Genomic DNA, 22,837 nt, shown 5'->3' with positions numbered 1-22,837 from the left:
TGGAAAATTCCTGATTGACTTATGAGCGTAAAACGGTATTAGAAATAAACTCTGGACAAATTGTGTCTATTACTACAAGTACAACCAAACCAGAAAATGTCCGTAACTTCCATAACTGTTAAAATATATCAATGAAAATAGAAGATGCACAACTACATTATATATATAAGATGAGAATAAAGTTTGAATCAAATCTGTTCAACGGTATTAGAATTAAACTCTGGACAAAGTGCGCAACCCCCAAAATGAAAAGAAAATGTGCGTAACTTCTATAACTGTTAAAATATTTCAATGAAAATAGGAGATGCACAACTACATAATATATAGAAGATGTGCATAAAGTTTGAATGAAATATGTCCAGCGGTATTAGAAATAAACTTCGGACAAATTGCGTCTACGGACAAACGGACGGACAGACAAAGTGATTCCAGTATACCCCCCGAAACTTCGTTTGCGGGGGGTATAATAAATTGTGCAAGTAGCTCTTGATTTAAGACACTTACCCAAGGTCCTCGATGCGACAACCCTCATACTTCTGTCCATGTAATGCAAGCCTTTGTAGACGGATGTTTTTCTGATCCTGTGTCAGACTTCGATCTTTTAAAATCCTTTGTTTACGACTCACCAACTCACGCAACTGTTTCAAGAAATTGGAGCGGTAGGGATCTACAACATCAAAGTCATCTTCTGTCAAAATGCCAGAGAACCAAGCTGGTGTGTCTGGGTGTCGGAATTTTGGAGGATCCAGAATCAGCTCCTTATCCTCAATACTAGAGGTCATAAGGTCACTATGGTCACTGTGGTAGGACTCAGAGGACCCCACTGAGCGATGGAGGGACTCTGTGTACTGTTGAGTGATGTGGTGCCCTACCTCCCCCATGCACAGCAATTTCAGGAAGGGACGAGAGAGGGGCATGTCGATCAGTCGTTTGTCCTGCAGACATTTGGCAAGAAGAGTACCAAAAAAGAAGAAGAGTCTCTCCACTCTGGACACTTTTGAGTGGTCCTGGGGCAAGGGGGCGGGGAATAGACCACCTGACCTTTGAATGTAGTAACCTGGGGGCTTAATACCCTGACCTAGATCAATCTGAAACACAAAAAAGAACAAATTAAGGATTTTAGCATACTAAATGATTTAGATTCTAAAATACATATACACAAGTAACAAAGCTGATTAATGCTAATGATTCAAACTCAATCTGCGGTCTTGAATAAAACTTTTAAAACTTTTGAAATACTTCCAACTAAGAAATGCATGGTTCAAAAAGCTCATCCATATCACACTGCTTCTAAAGTCTCGTAAGTCTGGGACACCACAGATTTAAATTCCTAGTGTGGCCTAGCAGTTTGAATAAATTTGAATCTACATTACAAGATACTTGCAGATTTGCAAATTCTTAAAGCTAATGTTCAAAGATTTAAACTACAAAAAGGTACATACATGCAAGATAGTGGCTGCCATATTTCTCTTCCCCATAAATATTACAATGCCAAAGGCAATTACCTTGGGCATGGTCACAGGTTGTTTTACATGCACCAAGAAGGCTTTTAAAAAAGTTCTCCCCGATTTTCTTATGTTTAAACTTGACAAACCTGCAGTGTATTGTAGCCCCGCCCTGGTCCCAGTAGTCACAGTGCAGACAAACCTGAATCTACATTACATGTAAGAATTCCTCAAACTCCACCCTTATGTCTTGAGAAAAATTTTTCTTTCACACATTAATGCAAAACTTGAACCCCCACCGTGGTCAGGAGAGTCATGGTTTCACCGTGGAACATATTATGCATGCTTTAAAGTCTTTCATTTGAACAAACTATAAACCCATTCAGTAGAGGATACTTTGTGCAACGTTTGCTTGAATTAAACCCTGTTGCTCTGAAGAAAAAGTTGAAAATGTGAAAAGACAACAATGATGAACAAATTTGACCAGAGAAGCTCGTTTGATCTCGTGAATCAGGTGAGCTACATAGACAAAAAAGATTTGCATGATCCCTGATATTTAACACAAGCTTGATTCACGTTCATTTAAGAAACTTACCTCTCTCTCCACTTTATCAGGGAAGTCATCATCCACCAGCCACATTCCTAGTTCTTTTTTCTGCAGCTCTGCAGCTACCAAAGCATAAAACTCCAAACTTGGCCCCAGTCCTGTTCCTTCCTCTCCCTGAAACTCAATTTCCAGCATTGACTTCCTGTGGGCATGGCACTTCATCACCTGCATGGCCCACTCTAGGAGTTTCTCTCCCCGTGGAACCTTGACGCGCTCATGTTTCAGACGGCCAATCCTGTACTCCCCACCCTCCTCTCTCCGGGTGACAGAGCCGCGACTTCTCTCCATGTTGGCGTCTCTCTTGTCTTGTAGCCAAACTATTGCCCTGACAAAGCATAATAATCACTTCCTAAAAGGGTACTCTTAAACAATACACTACATAAACCTTAAACAGAAGATCCAGAATTATTTATGAAATTTTATTTTGAATAACACCAATAGAATGAAAATTTAGTGATTACTATATTTTTTTAAATTTGTGTTTATTAAATGTAATACCAATTACTCATGAAAGTTTCTTCTTATTGACAAAGCAGACCTTGTCTATAGATCAACAATATTATATAGATCTTCTTGTCTATAAATTGACAATGCCGATCTTTTTGTTTATAAATTGACAATGTGGATCTTGTTAATCATGAATTGACAAAACTAATCTTGCAAAAGTGTATTCTTTCAACATTACTAGATATAAAGTAACTTGTGTCAAGATGTGTTTGTGTAACACTATGTCTTGAACACTATGGCAAATTTGACCTTTACTTAACAAATCAACCTTTTAGTTCATAAAAAATAAGGACTATGTCTAGTAGTATTTCTAAATTGTGACCAATAAAAAATGATAGACAAAAGGACAAATAAAACAAGAGGTACTGTGAGCAATGCTCACTAAGAATACCCCCCGCTTACCCCAATCTCCGAAAGGGTGTTGGTAATAGGTATAAACTACCTCTTTTCTGAGTGTAAAAAACAAATGGCATGACAAACTGAACCATATTGCTACTTCGATGTCCAGTGCGCGTGACCTTTGACCTTTTGACCCCAAAATCGATAGGGAACATCTTCATCCCATGGGTAGTCGATATGTATGATATGGTGACTGTAGGTGGAAAGGATAACGCTTTAGAGCCCAGAAACCATATTGCTACTTCAATGTCCAGTGCACTTGACCTTTGACCTTTTGACCCCAAAATCGATAGGGAACATCTTCATCCCATGGGTAGTCCATATGTATGATATGGTGACTGTAGGTGGAAAGGATAACGCTTTAGAGCCCGGAAACCATATTGCTACTTCGATGTCCAGTGCACTTGACCTTTGACCTTTTGACCCCAAAATCGATAGGGAACATCTTCATCCCATGGGTAGTCCATATGTATGATATGGTGACTGTAGGTGGAAAGGATAACGCTTTAGAGCCCAGAAACCATATTGCTACGTCGATGTCCAGTGCGCTTGACCTTTGGACCCCAAAATCGATAGGGAACATCTTCATCCCATGGGTACAAACTCCCCGTCGAGGCCTCATTACGTCACCTACGAATAGACCTCTCCTATGTGACGCAGCACAATATACAGATTTCTATATTGTGAGTCCGCGATTATCACGCAGGACTAAAGAAGTAGTTCGCAGTTAAAAGTTTGAAGATATTGATATTAAGAGCATTAATATAAAAGTATGGATTTTATTTTAAACATAAAATGATAAAAAGATCATTAAAAAGTAGGGAGACTCTGTTCAAATTATTGTGTAAAGTAATAAACTTGATGTTTACGTTCTTGTTTTGAAAGTTGTTTACGTTTGACGTTATGTTTTTTCGTCATTCTACAGTGACGTCACAGTATACGCGGCCTAAGAAATCGCTATCCCATAATACCTAAGTGGAAGAGTTTGGTTTGTGAGCAAACGAACTCTGGTGGAAGTTGGCCCATGGGTAGTCCATATGTATGATATGGTGACTGTAGGTAGAAAGGATAATGCTTTACAGCCCGGAAACCATATTGCTACTTCGATGTCCAGTGCGCGTGACCTTTGACCTTTTGACCCCAAAATCGATAGGGAACATCTTCATCCCATGAGTAGTCCATATGAATGATATGGTGATGGTAGGTGGAAAGGATAATGCTTTAGAGCCCGGAAACCATATTGCTACTTCGATGTCCAGTGCGCTTGACCTTTGGACCCCAAATCGATAGGGAACATCTTCATCCCATGGGTAGTCCATATATATGATATGGTGACGGTAGGTGGAAAGGATAATGCTTTAGAGCCCGGAAACCATTGCGTCTACAGACAGACGGACGGACGGACAGACAGACAACCCGATTCCAGTATACACCCCCCCCCACACACACACAACTTGTTGCGGGGGGTATAACAAGAGGTCCAAAAAGTGGGGCATCCCTAAAAAAGGTAGGCAATCATTAAATGAAAGTCCCAAAGTGACCTTCACCTTTAGACCCCAAAATCAACAGGATTTTTCCTCTCTTGATAACAAAGCTTAGCCACATGTGAAATACCAAACCAAGCTAACAACAAATGTGGCCTGTATAGTGTATAGATGCTTTTTCTATGAAGTCTCGTAGTGACCTTAACCTTTGGACCCCAAAATCAATCGGTTTCTTCCTCTCTTGATAACAGAGTTGCATGTGAAGTATCAAATCAATTGAGCAAAAAATGTGGCCTGTAGAGTGTCTACAAGCTCTGTGTCACACATGCACATACAAACTCATACTCACTACACACAAAACTATCAAATCAATTGAGCAAAACTGTAGGCTGTAGAGTGTCAATAAAGTCAGTGTTACATTCATACTCACTCCCATATATATATATATATATACACCCCTCATAAATGGTCCTGTTATATCCCCTCTCACAATCTAGAGGGGATAAAATGACCTTTAATTTCAGGGGCCTAAATAAAGCTACTTTTAAGAATGAGCATATCCTACCTGGATGTTCCAAAAGCAGTACAAGTGAAGTACAGCTGCCTTGTGTCCACAGAGAACAACATCGGACAGGACTTGGTCAGTTGTTCACACCAATCAGGAAGGGCATTACTGGCCAATACCAATGGGTCCTTTGTTGTAATAAACATGAAATGTTTTAGAAGCATATATGCCCCTCGTGTGGCAATATTGAAAAGGTTCAACTTTAAATTTAAGGTGTCTGTAATATTGAAAAATATGGGTTATCTTCTAGTCAGGGGCAACAACAATATTAAGTTTAATCTCTACTGATTTTGAGACAAAGATTGATAAGCACTACTTTTTAAATCCAGAGTAAATTGACTTGTGAGATTCAAAATGAAAAGTAGTCATAGTACCATAAGACAATTTGACCAATGGGGGTCATTTACCCTTTAAGAGGGTACCAATACACCCAGTTTGATGTTTATCATTTAATGGGTTCACAAGATATTGAGTAGACAATATTATACATTTATTGCATGATAGTGAGGGAGATATGAAGATTTATTCCCCCAAGAAAAATCATATTCCCCGAGGGGAATATGATTTTTCTTGGGTAAATCTTCATATCTCCCGAACATTCATGTAATAAATTGTTTATTATAACGAAACAAAGCAAGACTACAAAAATGCATTTGAAATCGGAGTCCGCTCATCTGTACATCGATAGTAGCTGGGATTGCCCTAATGCCATGGCCTAACGGTAACACCGCGCCGTCAACATATTAGAAGGTGCAAACAACGAAATATAGTGATATGATAACCAGGTTTTGTATTTCCATTCTCCTTGAATGCTGAATTACTTGCTTGTTTTTGTATCAACCAAAATCTGGCGATTTTAAAACTGTATATCAGAGACCCACATATTTTGTGCCTTACGAACTATGAAAAGTAGAATGACTCGGACTTGTTGTGACGTCACAATACACTTCGTCTGCTTTGACGTTAAATTTATGGGAACTGCACGAGGTTGCCCAAGGGGTCAAATGATAGGGAGATACGATGTTTGAGAGGGAGATATGAAGTTTTGTCATCCCTGGCATGTGACTGTCTAGAACAATCAGATTATGCGCTGCATAGAATTCTCATACTGAGGTATAATAATTTTCTTTGTCCTCAGTAGTTTGAACCTTGATCTTGTGACCTCAAAACCAATAGGGGTTATCAACTCCTTACGATGTACCAGTGTACCAAATTTGATGTCTACCAAGCAAAGTGTTCTCAAAATAAAGAGCAGATAATATTTTCCAATGTCCAGAATACTTTGCCCTTGACTTTGTGACCTCAAAATCAATAGAGGTCATCCATTCCTTAGAATGTACTACTGTACCAAGTTTGATGTCCATTGGGAAAGGGTTCTCAAGATATTAAGCAGATAATATTTATGATGTCCAGTGTGACCCACTTCTTAGGACAAACCAGTGTACAGAGTTTTAAAATGTCTTTCAAGCAAAGGGTTCTCAAAGATATTGAGCAGACACCACTTGATCTACTGACCTACATATTGACCAAGAGGTGCAATCCAGTATGCCCCCTTTTTTCATAGGGGACACAGAAGGAAAACATAGCTGATAACTCTACATTCTAATATACATTTACTTGTAGGTCAAATAAATCTTGAAATTTTTGCAGGTTAGGTATGTGCATTTTGTCTTACCTGTGTCTGTTGATTAAGTTTGTTGGTAAACTTTTTAGACACAAATTCTTCTGCAGGAACATTGAGCTGCATACCTTTTCTCTCTGTGATTGAATGATCAGATTTAAATAACATGTACACCTACATTCTAACACTATCTAAGTGCATATTGAACATTTTCCACACAGAACAAAGACACAGACTATATAGTGCTTGTGCATAGTTTAGCATTCAGCAACATGTATTGACTGTGTATTTTACCATTGAGTTACATATTTTGACTGTGTATGTTAACATTGGGCTATATGTTTTAACTGTATTTTAACATTGAGTTGCATGTTTTGGATGTGTATTTAAACATTTACATGTTTTAACTGCATTTTACCATTGAGTTACATATTTTGGCTGTATATTTATGTTCCCCAAACAAAGTTTGGGAACATATTGTTTTTACTCTGTTTCTTATTATTAAGGTCTTCCGTCTCCTGCGGAAGACCTTACTATTATTGTTCGCGTTCTTCTTCTTCATTATTATTATTATTATTATTATTTTCCTTGGTAGTACACGCGTTTTTCTCAGCCATTTCTCGATCGATTTTCACGAAATTTTCAGGAAAGATGTCTTTTGGTGACGAGACTTTGCTTGCAAAATTTCGTGCTTGACGTCACTTCCGGTCAGGAGTTATCTCTCTTTTAGTGACTTTTTGAAGGGCCTTGTTGTCCACACATCTCCTCCGTCAGTTTTGAAGCTAGAGTCTTGAAATTTCTACACAAGATAGAGTAAACATTTTAGAAGATTTGTGGGGGATTCGATTTTACCGGAGGCGATTTGCCTAAACGCTCGCCTGGACCTGAAAAAATGGATGCCTAAATTTTTCGCCGATTTCGGCGATTTTTGACCTTTGATCTCCAATATCTTTTTTCTTGCAAATATTTTGTTAAGACATGTAGAACAAAAGTTGTGCACATTTACGAGATCTTTTCGAAAATATCAAGATTTAGGGGCTAGCCCCTTAAATTAGGGATCTAGAAGGGCTCAAAGTCTAGATCAAATATCTCAAAAATCATTAATATTTTGGTATAAGTCAAAGAACAAAAAATGTTCATCTCAACAATCCAAATCTATTCGTATAAAAATTTAGGTCATATGTTACGTAATAAGGGATTTTAAGGGCCAAAACCATAAATTTTTTACCCCTTGTATCTCGAAAACGACAAATATTTTGAAAAGCAATAAAGAACAAAAGTTGTTCAGAATGATGATCTGAACAATATGCATATTTCGTTTTTACCCTATGTGGCCCCGTTAGGGAGCTACAGTTTGGCCCCTAAAAATTACTTCTAGAAATAACTCGAGAACGGTAAAGAATTTCTAAATACTTGTTGAACAAAAAATGTTTTAAATGTCATGACCTTTCTTACGATATCAAGCAAAAGGGGCTGACCCTTTAAATTAGGGGCCCAGAAGGGTCCAAAGGTTTATGAGAATATCTCAGAAACTATTAATATTTTGTAATAAGTCATTGAAGCGGAAATGTTCATCTAAACGAGCTTGTTCTTATCAAATCAAAAAGTAGGTCATATGTTACGTAATAAGGGATTTTAAGGGCCAAAATCATAAATAATTGACGCCTCATATCTTGAAAACGACAAATATTTTGAAAAGCATTATTGAACAAAAGTTGTTCAGAATGATAATCTAAACAATATGTACATTTCGTTTTTTCCCTATGTGGCCCCGTTAGGGAGCTACAGTTTGGCCCCTAAATATTTCTTGTAGAGATAACTCGAGAACGGTAAAGAATTTCTAAATACTTGTTGAGCAAAAAATGTTTAAAATGACAAGGCCTTTCTTACGATATCAAGCAAAACGGGCTGGCCCTTTAAATTAGGGGTTCAGAAGGGTCCAAATGTTTTTGAGAATATCTCAGAAACTATTAATATTTTATAATAAGTTGTAGAAGCGGAAATGTTCATCTCAACGAGCTTGATCTTATCAAATCAAAAAGTAGGTCATATGTTACGTAATTAGAGATTTTAAGGGCCAAAATCGTAAATATTTGACGCCTCATATCTTTAAAACGACATATTTTTGGAAAAGCATTATTGAACAAAAGTTGTTCAATGTGTCATAAGCTATCGATCAATATCAAAAAATGGGTCTGTGGGCCTCATGGCTCGCCTGTAGAGTCGATTTTTGTCGATATCAGTCGATTTCAAAAACTTGTAACTGGTAAATATTTTGTAAGGACATATTGAACAAAAGTTGTTCAGTTTATCGAGATCTATCGATTGATATCAAGAAATTGGCCTATAGTCCTAATGGCTCGCCTGTAGAGTCGATTTTTTGTCGATATCGGTCGATCTCAATAACTTTTTACAGGTAAATATTTTGTAAAGACATATAGAACTAAAGTTGTTGAGTCTATAGAGGGCTAACAAATGACATCAAGAAATAGGCCCGCGGGCCTTATGGCTCGCCTGGAGAGTCGAATTTCAAACGAATTTCACCGCAACTTTGCTTCAGAAGCTTATGATATGAAAAATTGATTATATCTAAAGTGTCTTAAAGTCGGAAACTAAATTGGGACTCATTTGTCTTTTTTTTTTTTTTTTTTTAACTCCGAGTGCATCAACAAATCGGACGGAAGACCTACTCGTTGCTCGCAACGAGATCGTGTCTAGTTATTATTATTCTTTTTCTCCGGTACTTTTTTGTCCGGTCGTGTTCTCAGAAACTACAAAAGGGATCGATATGAAACTTTCCAGGATGATAGTATAGCGTTTGTAGATGTGCATAGTGATAGTCATTTTGTTTGCACGTGCATGCACGCGCGCGCACGTGCATTGCAATTTTGGTACAAAAAATGGAAAATCAGAATATTGAAGGAAGCGATATAAAACCTAAATAGGATGATAGTATATCATTTGTACATATGAAAAATAATAGTTATTTTGCCAGCACGCGCACGCATGCGCGTGCACGCGCATTACAAAATTTGTACGCTAACTTTGGAATCAGTCTAACTTTTTTGTTGTTCATTGAAATGGCTTGAAATTCATATCATAGGTAGATATTGAGACCCTTAACTGATTTACATGGTCAAAATTACCAATTTGCACGTGCGCTTAATTTTGATTGGATAATGCTAAAACGTTTGTAACTATCTTATTTATGAAGCGAATGAGATGATATTCACAGCATATGTAGACAATATGTGTATCTATATGTTGGTGTAACAAAAAATGCCAACGCACACGCGTATGCGCGTGCAACGTTTTTTAAATGTTCAATTTTTAAAGGACGATAACGTTTTTGTTTTTCATCAAATTCTATTCATATTAGGGGTTTAGATGTATCTTGGTACTCCTTACAAATTGCTGTGGTTAGAATTACTGCTCAGGACATGCATGCACGTGTGCTCATTTCTGATTGGACGATTTTAAAATCGCTATAACTTCCTTATATTTGGTGGAAACGTTATGAAATTCATACTGTGGGTATATGATACAAATGCCTGTTGAACGACATCAACAAAAATTCGGAATCATACACGCGTGCGCGTGTATGCACGTGCAACGCTTTCTTTCATTTCTTGGTACTGAAATGACCATATTGAACGTACTACATGTAATTAAAGGCTAAAATAAAATGATGTTTTCCTATAGATTTACAAGGACATCACTTTTTAATTGGGGGAGGTTTGGGGAACATATGTAACGGTCCCCGTTACAATTAGAACTAGTTTACCATTGAGTTACATATTTTGACTGTGTATGTTAACATTGGACTACATTTTTTAACTGTATTTTAACATTAAGTTACATGTTTTGGATGTGTATTTAAACATTTACATGTTTTAACTGTATTTTAACATTGAGTTAGGGCTGTTCCAGAAATGATCAAATGGGGGGGTCGGGCGGCAAATGATATTTTTTTGTGTGGGTGGTCGTATTTTTTCATATTTTAATTGGTCCGTGGTTGGACTGTTAAAAAAATATTTATTATGGGTAGTGGGTAGTTTCTATTGTTTTATTTTGTGCCACGTGGGTGTTGAGTTTTCAGAATATTTTTATTGTCGCTCTTGTCGTGTTGGTTACAAAACGTCGGAGGGAAAATTGAAAACGTGCTTTCGAAATCGAAAGTAACATAGAACTATTCGAGTTGTCGCTCTTTGCAGCGCTTAACTTTCCATTACGGCACTCTTCAAATTAGATGCGCGTTTAGTAGGGTCCCTTTGGACGTGATGGCGGCGAACTCTGTTCTGTAGATTCTGTAGATGTGACATCGTTTCTTCAGAACTAATGTGATACAATGTCGCACAGGCATTACCGTGTCATTGACTAGAATGTTTGTCCCGAAAACCTCGCGAGATTTGTACCGTTTTCATTTTTAAAAATATTTTTGTGGTGGGTCTGGTTATTTTTTTTTTTTTTATTAGATGGGTCATTGTAAAATGAGTTTATTAATTTGATGGGTCATGGGGAAATTTTTTTTTTTTTTTTTATGGGTGCTTGGTATATACAAAAGGTGCCTCCCGACCTCCCCCATGTATTTATTTCTGGAATAGCCCTTACATGTTTTGGATGTGTATTTAAACATTTACATGTTTTAACTGCATTTTACCATTGAGTTACATATTTTGGTTGTATATTTTACCATTGAGTTGCATATTTTGGCTGTGATATTTTACCATTGAGTTACATATTTTGGCTGTATATTTTACCATTGAGTTACATATTTTGGCTGTGTATTTTAACATTTACATGTTTTAACTGTATTTTAACACTGAGCTCCATGTTTTAACTGTATTTTACCATTGAGCTGCATGTTTTGGCTGTGTTCCATAGAGATAGCGTAGAGTCTTTGTAGAAGCTGCAGGACGTGGTCTATGGTACAGGCTGCCGGGTCGTTACTCCGGGGGACGTCCCACTCACTCAGAATCTGGTACATATTGGCATCTGACTGAGCTCCAGTCTGGGAGTGCATGGAGTCCTGAACATAAAGACAGGGATTTCAGGTACAATACAAGTTAGCAAGAAGTTCACTCACAGCACATGCCAATTCTTTTCGAAAAGTGTTGCAAAATACAACATAGTTTTTAAATCTGCACCATTTAATACAGAATCAAGCCATCAAGGATCTCATTATCTATTGAAAAAATTCTCTAGTCTTGGACATTCAGGATACGCAATTCTAACAATATTGTAACATATGGAAAGGTATACATCTAATGTTTCAGTTTAGTAGTACAAATAATAAATTGACTATTTCAAAACTTTTTTTCAGTGTTTGTGAATTTTGCTACATAATATTAGTTCTACTATTTCTCTGGTGTTTTTGTAATAGTGATTATTTACTGATTGGGTCCATGTATTATGGATTGGGATTATTCATGCGATACAAATTAGCGAGAGTATTTGGTAATCAGATATTTCAGAAAAAATTCTTACAGTGATTTTTTCCAATTCTGGTTTTGTCTCCCCATCCTTCAATGTTCTGTACATAATCCTGTTGGAAAAATAATCATCATACTATTTGTTGAATTTCATTCTTAAAACTTTTTCACTTAACAAATAGTCATTAAGTACATGTTAAGATGTACATATTGACATATCTATTCCATGGACAAGTAGATTTGATGACTTGAGAATAAACTGGTTGTTACTCACGTGTAAGTTGGTTCCCAGATTCTTCTAATTCTTTCATTCCTATTTCCTGACATGCCATGGACCAACAATTTCTGGATGTACTTAAATATACAGCTGTTCTCAGACCCAAGGCAAACTTCTATGTTCTCCATCTGACAAAACAAGTGCTATAATTTATACAGAAATTCAAGTGTTTGGATTTAAACAGAAATTCAAATGATTGCATTTATACAGAAATTCAAATGATTGTATTCATACAGAAATTAAAACCACAAAACAATAAGATTAACTTTAACACTTTGCCTACCTTAAAAGACTTGTAGCAGAAATTAATTTTTAAACATTATTTTCAACAAACCTTACTGAAATTTTATCTGACAAAATACTTATCCCTGGCAGACACAGAGATTTGATATACAGGGATAATCTTTGACCGACTGACTTACCCCTGGCAGACACAATGATTTGATATACAGGGGCAATCTTTGACCGATTGACTTACCCCTGGCAGACATGGAGATTTGATATACAGGATGATCCTGGGCTGACTACCCTGATCCATACTGTCACTAGATTGGACTGGTTCTGCACCTGATTAAGAAATTCAATGTGATAATTCAAATACATGTATAAGGTGATAAATATTTAATACTTTATAAAGTGATTAATATTCAAAGAAATAAATTATTGCAAGTTTCATACCAGGAGGTACAATTTCAAAGTCCTGGTATTGATTTACATTGGTGCGACCTGGACGGGGGTCAAAGGCCGGGATTAGTGCAGAGAACTGACGCTTCAAGACAAACTCGTCATCCCAGGTCTTCCTTCTCTCTCCACGAACCTCTGCCAAATCATCCTCCTCCTAAACATCACATCACAGATTTAAATCACATTACACAATTATAAGATCATGTCACAGATTTAAATCACATTACACAGTTATAAGATCATGTCACAGATTTACATGTAAATCACATTACACAGTTACAAGATCATGTCACAGATTTAATTCACATTACACAGTTATAAGATCATGTCACAGATTTAAATCACATTACACAATTATAAGATCATGTCACAGATTTAAATCACATTACACAGTTATAAGATCATGTCACAGATTTAAATCACATTACACAATTATAAGATCATGTCACAGATTTAAATCACATTACACAGTTATAAGATCATGTCAGAGATTTAAATCACATTACACAATTATAAGATCATGTCACAGATTTAAATCACATTACACAATCATAAGATCATGTCACAGATTTAAATCACATTACAGAATTATTAGATCACATTACAGAATTATACCAGATCACATCAACGATTTAAACCACATTACCCAATTATGAAATCACACCACAGAGTTTGAATTCAATTACAAAATTTTAAGATCTGCAGATCACAGGATTATTATACACACCTAAATGTCTGAGAATCATATCAGAGAATATGTAGCATATTACAGAACTGTAATATCACCATCACAGATTTATAAGATGCAGCAACACATTCAATTCCTTACAGAGAAATGGTCACGGTTGCTGCTCAGTGGTAGAGCACTTTGTTACTGTGAGGTCGTGAGTCTGACCTCTGCTCATGCCATAGCCACTTCAAACTTAAGACATAAACAGGGCTTAGCAGTGTTATCAGAAGAAGCAGCAGCCTGATGTTTGTTGCTAATGCGCTCTAGTGTAGCAAATTATATTTTATACAGGGAGACTGGTATGATTATATCAAAGTAAAACTAAAGTTTTCCTGCATTTTTCTACCACTTTGCTCCATCTGTGAGGAACTTCAAAGATATGTTTAGAACTTAACAAAACTTCACCCTAAGAACTACAAAATGAATTCATCATTTGTCAATTTCTTTTAGTACATGTAGTTTTTAGATAATATACACAAATACTGGTATATATGATATACTAGTACTTATGATTTTCCTCTTGGCACTTTTCAATTTTAAGAATGATTTGGGGGGGGGGGGGGGGGGGGGGTGTAGCTGTGCAATGGAGGACATGTCTATTGTGTAGGATTATTAAGAAACACTCTGTCCATTATAATATTTGGAGACCTACTATATGTAATTGTCTTTCTGACATTGTAATGTTAACACATAAGAGTCCAGATTGAGAGTGATGATTGATCAATTGGACATTTGTAATTATTGGTGAGAGACAATGGGAGTTACACAACTGGCCAAGGAAATGGTTGCTTAATCAGACAAACATCATGCTTGACATTATTCGAGAAAAAGCTACCGGCAATATACTGCGAAATACTAAAACAGTGATCAGACTGAAAAGTCCTAATGAGTTATTTTCATAAAGCTAACCAATTTTTTTTTTTAGGGAATGTGATTATATACAATTAAAATAAAATCAGGATTTACCAATGATATGTGAGTAAGTATTTTCCCCCACATTATACAGTGATTTGATTACATGTTTCCTTCGATGCAATCCCTGGGTCTTATCAAGAATTTAACAAGCATGCTCGTGCAATATGCGAGTCAACCTCCATGTAAACAATAAGAATTAATTAAAAGATAATCACACCCACAAACTACCAATCTCTAGTTTGAAATACAAATTTAGCCCTGCTTCAAATTTTTGAAGCTAGAGAAGAAATTCATGAGAATTTATATCTAGAATAGATATAGACAAGCATACTCTTCATTATAACAGCTTAATCTTTATTTTCATTATAACAGCTTAATCTTTATTTTTATTTTTTAAATAAGTGCTGAAATCTGAATGTGACCAGAAAATCTTCCACCATTTTCACAGATTGGCTGTTTTTAAACCCAAAAGGCTGGCGGCCGTTTCATTAAGCGATCGTAGATCGTAAACGTACGATTACGTTTAAGATCATTTGATTCGCATGTATACGAGCGTTTCACAAAACCTAACGTAGTCGTAACACTTACGATTGCGATTTACGTCTGACTTTTTAGAACTCTTTTCTCTATGGAGGTAGATTTAAAATTAATCCTACCATGGAAAGAAATATTCATTCATTATTTCCTCATGGTTTTAAACATATCCTTATCGTCTGCAGTAACCCATGCAAGTTGTCAACAAAAATAATGGAAATTTTGAGCCCGATCTCTAGTGTAACGTAAAGAAAATTCCTAGAATGTTTAAACAATTGATAGAATAATTTTTATTGACTTTCATGTAACTAAAATGGGGGTGGGGTGATATAAGAAATAACATAAAAGATTTACATTTTAGAATTTTAAATGCCATGTATCGATCTGCTCATGTGAGCCAAATTTCCATCAATAAGTAAACTATGTTCAACGGATTAAAAAAAAAAAATGAATAAGAAAATGAAATTATATTGATAAAAGGAAATAATAAAATGAAAATAAAATTGCACACAAAAATAGGAAATTTTATCCTGCATCAAACCATGGATATGTACGTACTCCGGCGTTTAATCATTGTTGTAAAATAAGCTGTAACACTAATGACATATCTATTCACTTATTTGTATAAATTTCAAACAAATCATGGGCTCAATGTGTCCCTAAAATGACTTGAAATTTATTTTCCACATGCGTTTGTCTTTTATATATATATATTTTTCCGTTTAGGCATGTAAGCATATGCTAACTTTCGTCTTTATGTGATGATGTATAATCTAGATCATTTATTAAAATTTATTATTGATATTACACTTTAAGATGATTGATTTTTATATCGTTTAACGTCCCTCTCGTAAATTTTCACTAATATGGAGACGCCACCATTGCCGGTGAAGGGCTATAAAATTTAGGCCTATACTCGGCGCTTACGGCCATTGGGCAGGGAGGGATCTTTTTCATGGTACACCTGCTGTGACACGGGACCTCAGTGTTTGCAGTCTCATCCGAAGGACCGCCCCATTTAGTCGCCTCCTTCGATAAGCAAGAGGTACTGAGGACCTATTCTAACCCGGATCCCCACGGAAGTGCACTTTATAAAAAGGGGTCGGAACCCCAAGGGTCCGATAATGACCCTTCCCTTGTCTGTGTATACATATAGGTCTAGTCTGTATGTTTAATTTCTAACGACCTTCATAAAACTACAGAAACGATCCACTTGCAAAATTGGGATTTTAACCCCTCTCCCATTACCAAATCATTTTATTATCATATTTTCCTTAAAATGTGCATGTATTATGCAGTTAGTCAGTTGCATCAAAGGTATTGATCTGACGGGGGAAAAAAGCTGAGTACATCGAATCGCAACGTCTCGGATCATTAAATCAACTGTTTCTAAAGAAATTTAATTTCTGAACATGAGAATAATAATGTCTTGGATCCTCTTGAATGTTAAATATACATGTGATCTAACGGTGATGCAGGCATATGTAGCTATACCCACCCACCCACCCCCCTATCTGTTCTCGTTATTATTACATGCAAAGTTTGATATATTGACTAACCCCCCCCCCCCCCCTCGCTTTTTAAAATATGAATTCTTGCATTGTCTTTATATTTATTTCAGCAAACTGGTAACAAGGGCTAGGCCCGTTTTGGACCCGAACTTTGTGATACAATGAATTTACTCTATTTGTGGTATCACAGAGCCCGGGCCCAAAACGGACTTGACCCCTGTGAGACTCACATTTCTGTGGTTGTGCGTAACAAAGAAGGACAACTCTAATTGATTTAAGATTCGGGCTCGGACTGTACAATACTTTTTGTGCAAAAGCAGACTGCAAGTCATTGTGATTGTTTTTTCCTACAAAGTATAAACAAACTCAGTCAGGTAAATACTAACACAAAATGATCTCAGGCAGGGCCAGTATGGCGGCCATATTTGCTCATTTACGTGCATGTAGGAGCACTTACGATAGCCCTAGACCACTCGTACGGTTACGATCAATACTGATCGTAAATCGCAAATCGTAACTTTTAGTGAAACGGTCGTACGTGCTACGTTCACATTTAAGTCTACGTTTACGATCTACGATCGGTTAGTGAAACGGCCGCCTGGTCTTTAAAAACAGAGATCCCATGTCATGGCAGGCATGGCACATTAAAGAACTCTCCATGCTATGGCCCTGAGCACTATAAATAAGTCTAATTTTGTTCAATATGAGTGAAAAATTCTCGACAGAACAAAAAACAACCAACCAACCTTACAGAGAGGAAAATGGCAGATTGAAGAATTAATATGTACAGTCAAACCTGTATTAAGAGATCGTCCAACGGAGAATGGAAAATAGGTCACATATGACAGGTGGTCTCTTAATACAGGTTGCCTATTTTCCGCAGTTAATGGATAAAATTTCGCAAATAATTTGTACAATGGAGAAAATGACTACATGTATTTGGAATTTATCATTAAGAATATCAAGTACGGTTTTAATAGTTGTAAAATAAAATTATTAATACACTGTAGTTAAAAATCTAGAATACAATGTATTGTATCATAATTTATTATTCATCAAAAATTACATTTAATCTATTTAAGAATGATAAACTTTGCATGCATTTCATATGACATTTACACGAGATTTATAACTTATTTATAAACTGCATGTAAATTTTCTAAAACTTATAAACACTTTGTTGTAAAGGGTATTTATGTATAGTCTACTTGTACAGTGTAACTAAAAAATGTAATGCTTGTGGTAGGAAAGCAAATGGTGAAGTGTTGCGTCTCCTTTTGTACAATACAGGCTGGAAATGTTATTCAATTTGAGAAACATTAAATAAATTACAATATCCATTGTACATGCACAGCAAATCTTTTAAGCTTAGAACTTATGCAGGCAACTTTCTTGAACTCGGACGTGTCAAATACTCGGGACATGTCGAAGTGAGCCGCTAGTTCGGGTCATTATTGTGGAAACCTTGAGTATCTCATGCAGGAAAACTGCGAATACTCCGTTTAAAATTTCAGTCCTAAGCATAATATTTACCTGATTTATATCACAATCGGACAAAATTTTCACTCTGTTGAACATAATGGTATAACAAGTGATAGATTTTCATTTCCGATCTAGCCTACTCGGCACTTCTTAAAGTTTGTCGAAATTCACACCTTCAAATACACCAGCCTTGATTCCCTGATCCTTGATGATTTTGTTAAATAAACAACAACTCGGGTTTTATTAATTAACCACACACGACTCTGCATGTTGACAGCTAGGGTATAATAATTTATTCAGAGGGCCGACTAAACAACATCACCGCCAAACTGTGCGTATTAAAACGAAAGTGTTAGGGGCGATAATTCCCAGAATAGTCGTGCGTTTGAAAACGAAAGTGTTAGGGGCGATAATTCCCAGAATAGTCGGCTAAACCGAAATCGAAAGTAGTAATCACGTTGTAATCGGAAAATGCACAGTCGTTAAATAGAGGTAAAATTTCGTGAAAATACACGAAAAAGGTTGTAAAAATCATGGTCGTTGGTCGCGTCAGACAGGTGTCGTTTAATACAGGTAGAATATATAGAGTAACGTCTTGGGGGGAACTTTTTATGGTCACATACGACAGTGAGTCGCTTAATACAGTGGGTCGCTATGGCAGTTTTTACTGTATGTGTTATTAAAGGGATAAGTTGTATATCACAAACATTGCTGATACTTATCATTTTTACAGCACATTCTACAACCACTTACCAAAACATCATCATACACTTCATCGTCTTCATTCTCGTCTTCATTTTCATCATCATCATCATCTGGTCCTGGTAATTCCTCATCATCATCAAGTTCTCCCAGTAAGGTAGTGGCTCGACAAGTCTCAAGAAATTCATCACTTTCACTGGACGTAGAGGTGAGACTGCGAGTCAGAGCTTGGCTCAGTGATGTGACGTTAGCCATAGTTTGTGTGGTAGTGAGTGTGCTCGATGTGGGGGCATTGGAGGTGGTCAAGCTGGGATAGCTCTGAGCGGTGCTCAGAAGGTTGTTACCTACAATGGAGAATAGGTCTATGTCCCCTGTAAGAAGCCATAGACTTAGTCTATACACATGTATATGTATACAAGAGGCCCACAGGCCTTATCAGTCACCAGAGTACTAGTTAAAAGTATCACTAATCCCAAGGGTAATGAAATCTAGAAAAAAATTCCCTGTTCTGAATATCTAAGCTAAATTCTAATATTCAGCAACAGTATAAAAGAAGATGTGTTCTTAAAACTTCAATGCCCTCATAAGTGAATACACGGATGAAGGCTTTACATAATATTTGTATTAACATCACAGGATATGACTACTTTGGACCCATCCTATAGTAGAAAAACCCTGGGGTTGAGAAATAATTCACCATTTTTTGGTACATCTTTTTCTGCTATTCATTTAAATTTTATATGGTATCAGCAAATTTAAAGAAGTCCATCAAATCAATATATTAATTTTCGCACCACCTTGAAACCAAACCTGTATCCCCGGGGATCAAGAAATTTACAATTTAGGTAAAGGCCTTCCTGCTCTATATCACTATGCATTTAGTTTTTCTTAAATGACACATCTCATGTTTTCAAAGTATACAGAATTATATGCATTTTGTCTTCCTTATGCTTATAGAAATTAATTGTAATAGTTCGTTCGCTGAAGTATTGCGATAATTAGCCATAATATGGACTTAAATCTAAGCCCCAATTTCAAAAAGCCTAGTTAATTAAATAAGTAGCCACGTGGTACAGTGACGTCATATGTGACAGTCGTTGATCAACTTGCTGTAAAAGTAGTGTTAGATATTTTTAAAAACTCAGGTTTTAGGGGCCTAATTTATTTACCATGGATAACATTTATTTCGATGTTGACAAATTTCCAGAGTCTTATATCTTTTAGCCACCAGTGCATACAAATAGCGACCCAAATGTAGCGAGTATGAAATCTGCATTTGCGAGTAAATAATGTTTACATGGGATCACTGTCTAAACACTATTTGGTAATGCCATTTCTTTAAACAACTGTAATTAGCGTTGTTGCTTCTCTAAAATAAAAAGTGCATTTATTATTAAATTTATTTTTTGATAAGTTAGATAGGTCTAAATTATGATATGATTACGTATCATTGACAACTTGGCCTACTGTCACGGGTGCATTTCGAAAAGAAAAGAAGAAAAAAAAAAGGATCAAATTTATAGTGAAAAATCACAATACTTTTCAATTATTTTATTGAAGCAATTTTATTAATCATTACTTTTTTAATCTACACGCTGTTACTTAGGAAGTGGAAGCGCGGCGTGTTGTTGTTTCGTACGCGTTCCTTTAAAAAAATGAAAGCATTATAATATTTTATTAATAAATTTTATAATTGAAAATTCAATTATCTTTCATCTTTAAATTTCTTTTTTAAAACTACCAGTTGGTAGAAACTGCGAGCACAAGTTCTGCCTAAGTTGTTACAAGGTGAAGGTCAGTTGGTGCGAGTTTGTATTGAATTTGAGAGCAGAACAGAAAGCATATATGCCGTAGGCCTATATGTAACAGTGCGTAGCTTCGATAGAAGCATTTTCTCTCAGTTTATCTATGTCTTTGTCCAAGTGCTTGTTTGAAAAAGTACAGGGACAAATTCTACTGGTTTTTTATGGCAAAGTCGTTGTGCCGACAAAAAATATTCCCGTCTTGTCCCTTATACCTTCCTTCGAAAATTCAAAAAAACAAAAACACAGTCCAAATCCTCTCTACTGACAGCAAGTATACCCTTAAATAGCACAAAACACCTTAATGCAGTGTTATTTACAAGCCATTAATGTGATAATTGGTTTTTTGTCAATTAAATGTAATCTGTTTATGAAATGGCTAACAACTGTTTTTAAATCTTCTTGCTCGAGGTTGCATATGACATCACATATAATGGCGATTAAAATATCAAAGAAAATATGCATATCGCAAGATTTGAATTTCATTGCTTTCAATCTCGAAAACTACGCAAACTGTTTCATTTAAAACACATGTAAAGTAGTTTTAGGCATGAAATGAATTAATTTTGCTGAAAAAATTAAAAAGTTTAGAAACATGCGATGTGTCCTTTAAAGGCATGCAAGAGTAAAGAGAAAATTTTTGAAAAATGGTCAATTTTTGGCCTGCCCCTAAGGCCTCGAGGGTACAGAAGTCCTGAAATTCACAATTTATGCCCCCTTTGTCCCAAAGATGCTTCATACCAATTTAAAATTTGAAAAGAATTGGAATGGTAGTAATCTTATGAAGAAGTTAAAAATTTCTATTGTTCACACATTTAATAACTGACCATTTTGGCCCCACCCTGATAACAAAACCCTTACCCCTGGGATAATCAAATTTATAATTTTGGTAAAGGACCATCTGCTCTTTATAAATATCCATTTAGTTTCAATTTAGTATCAATAGCACTAAAGAAAAAGTTATTTAAGTGTTTTACACAAATACTATATACGAAGTTTGATCCTGCTCTGGGGTCAGAACCCCTACCCTGAGAATCATGAAAGTTACAATTTTGGTAGAGGCCTTCCTGCTCTACATCACAATACATTTAGTTTCTCTTACACATTTGCGGTTGTAGAGGAGAAGATTTTTGAAAAGTGGTCAATTTTTTGACAGTTTTTGCCCCCACCCCTAAGGCCCCAGGGGAACAGGAGTCTTGAAATTTACAATTCATGTCCTCTTTGTCCTAAAGATGCTTCATACCAAAGGACTCTGTGCGTTTGGAGCCAAATTCGGCCCCGTGTTCAAATTAAAAGATATCCCTCAAAGTTCTTTAATAATTAAGTTATATGTTTTTATAAAATGACTATCATCTGTTCGTAGGAAGCTTTACTTATATATAACACATACGTAAATACAGTATCGTTTATGATAACGTGCCATTTTGACATTGCGTTATGCAACGTCATGAACAAGAAGGCTATGTCTTATTTTATTTATTTCATACTATTTTTTGGGGGGGTGGGGTAAAAATAAAAGCACACTGATACAGAACAGTATGTACATTGTAACAACGAGATGGTATGTTACATACAATGGCAAAAATGGCAACGCTATGTACAGTGTAACAATATTTTTGTGGTACATAGCGTCCCATTCGTGCAATGCTTTGCAACAAATTGTTATATATCGTGCAGGGACTACACCTTTTTGGACCGATTCCGGGACCATCTCATTGTTACATATATGTGCTGTGCCGTATCAGTGCAGTGTGATTTTTATTTGAAAAGTTTAATTGACTCACTCTGAAAGTTTTCATAAATTGTAAATGATTCATTGCTACGATTTGAATGAGGATTTGTATAGTTGTATTTAGTTATCGTAGAGTAACCCATATTCAATTAATTTTACCATTCAGCATTTGGTTTGTCTTTATATTTGACGTAATTTGCATTGTTTTAATATCAATTGAATGAATATTAATTATATACATGGCGCGGGGTACATATACACCATGTTAATTTTCGAAGCAGATTATAAAAGAGCGTAAACTGACCCAAACCAGGTTATACTTGTATAACTTGCCCCAGAATTAAAGTCTTTACAAGAGACAAAGATACTAACCTTCGTTTATCAACATGTACATAAACTAGGATAAAT

The 22,837-nt window shown here is 36.0% G+C and overlaps 1 protein-coding gene across 9 annotated transcripts in view; it reads right to left on the bottom strand.

Moving 5' to 3' along the window:
* LOC125649735 (E3 ubiquitin-protein ligase HECTD1-like) overlaps positions 1-22,837 on the bottom strand; it is a 99,395-nt gene that overhangs the window by 7,003 nt on the left and 69,555 nt on the right. For 3 of the 9 annotated variants that reach the window (XM_056165008.1, XM_048877451.2, XM_048877452.2), the window contains exons 27-36: positions 18,947-19,266; positions 13,016-13,175; positions 12,816-12,904; positions 12,335-12,465; positions 12,116-12,173; positions 11,480-11,657; positions 6,683-6,765; positions 5,008-5,135; positions 2,041-2,377; positions 505-1,088 (exon numbers count right to left, since the gene is read on the bottom strand). In XM_056165008.1, the coding sequence (XP_056020983.1) occupies positions 505-1,088; positions 2,041-2,377; positions 5,008-5,135; positions 6,683-6,765; positions 11,480-11,657; positions 12,116-12,173; positions 12,335-12,465; positions 12,816-12,904; positions 13,016-13,175; positions 18,947-19,266 (2,068 nt within the window). The remainder of the gene's footprint in view (positions 1-504; positions 1,089-2,040; positions 2,378-5,007; positions 5,136-6,682; positions 6,766-11,479; positions 11,658-12,115; positions 12,174-12,334; positions 12,466-12,815; positions 12,905-13,015; positions 13,176-18,946; positions 19,267-22,837) is intronic. The other 6 variants (XM_056165010.1, XM_048877454.2, XM_056165009.1 and 3 more) reach the window with 2 other exon arrangements.

This window comes from Ostrea edulis, chromosome 5 (assembly GCF_947568905.1).
Source record: "Ostrea edulis chromosome 5, xbOstEdul1.1, whole genome shotgun sequence".
Lineage (NCBI taxonomy): Eukaryota > Metazoa > Mollusca > Bivalvia > Ostreida > Ostreidae > Ostrea > Ostrea edulis.
The sequence above is the reverse complement of the archived record's forward strand: the minus strand, read 5'-3'. Positions and strand labels throughout refer to the sequence as shown.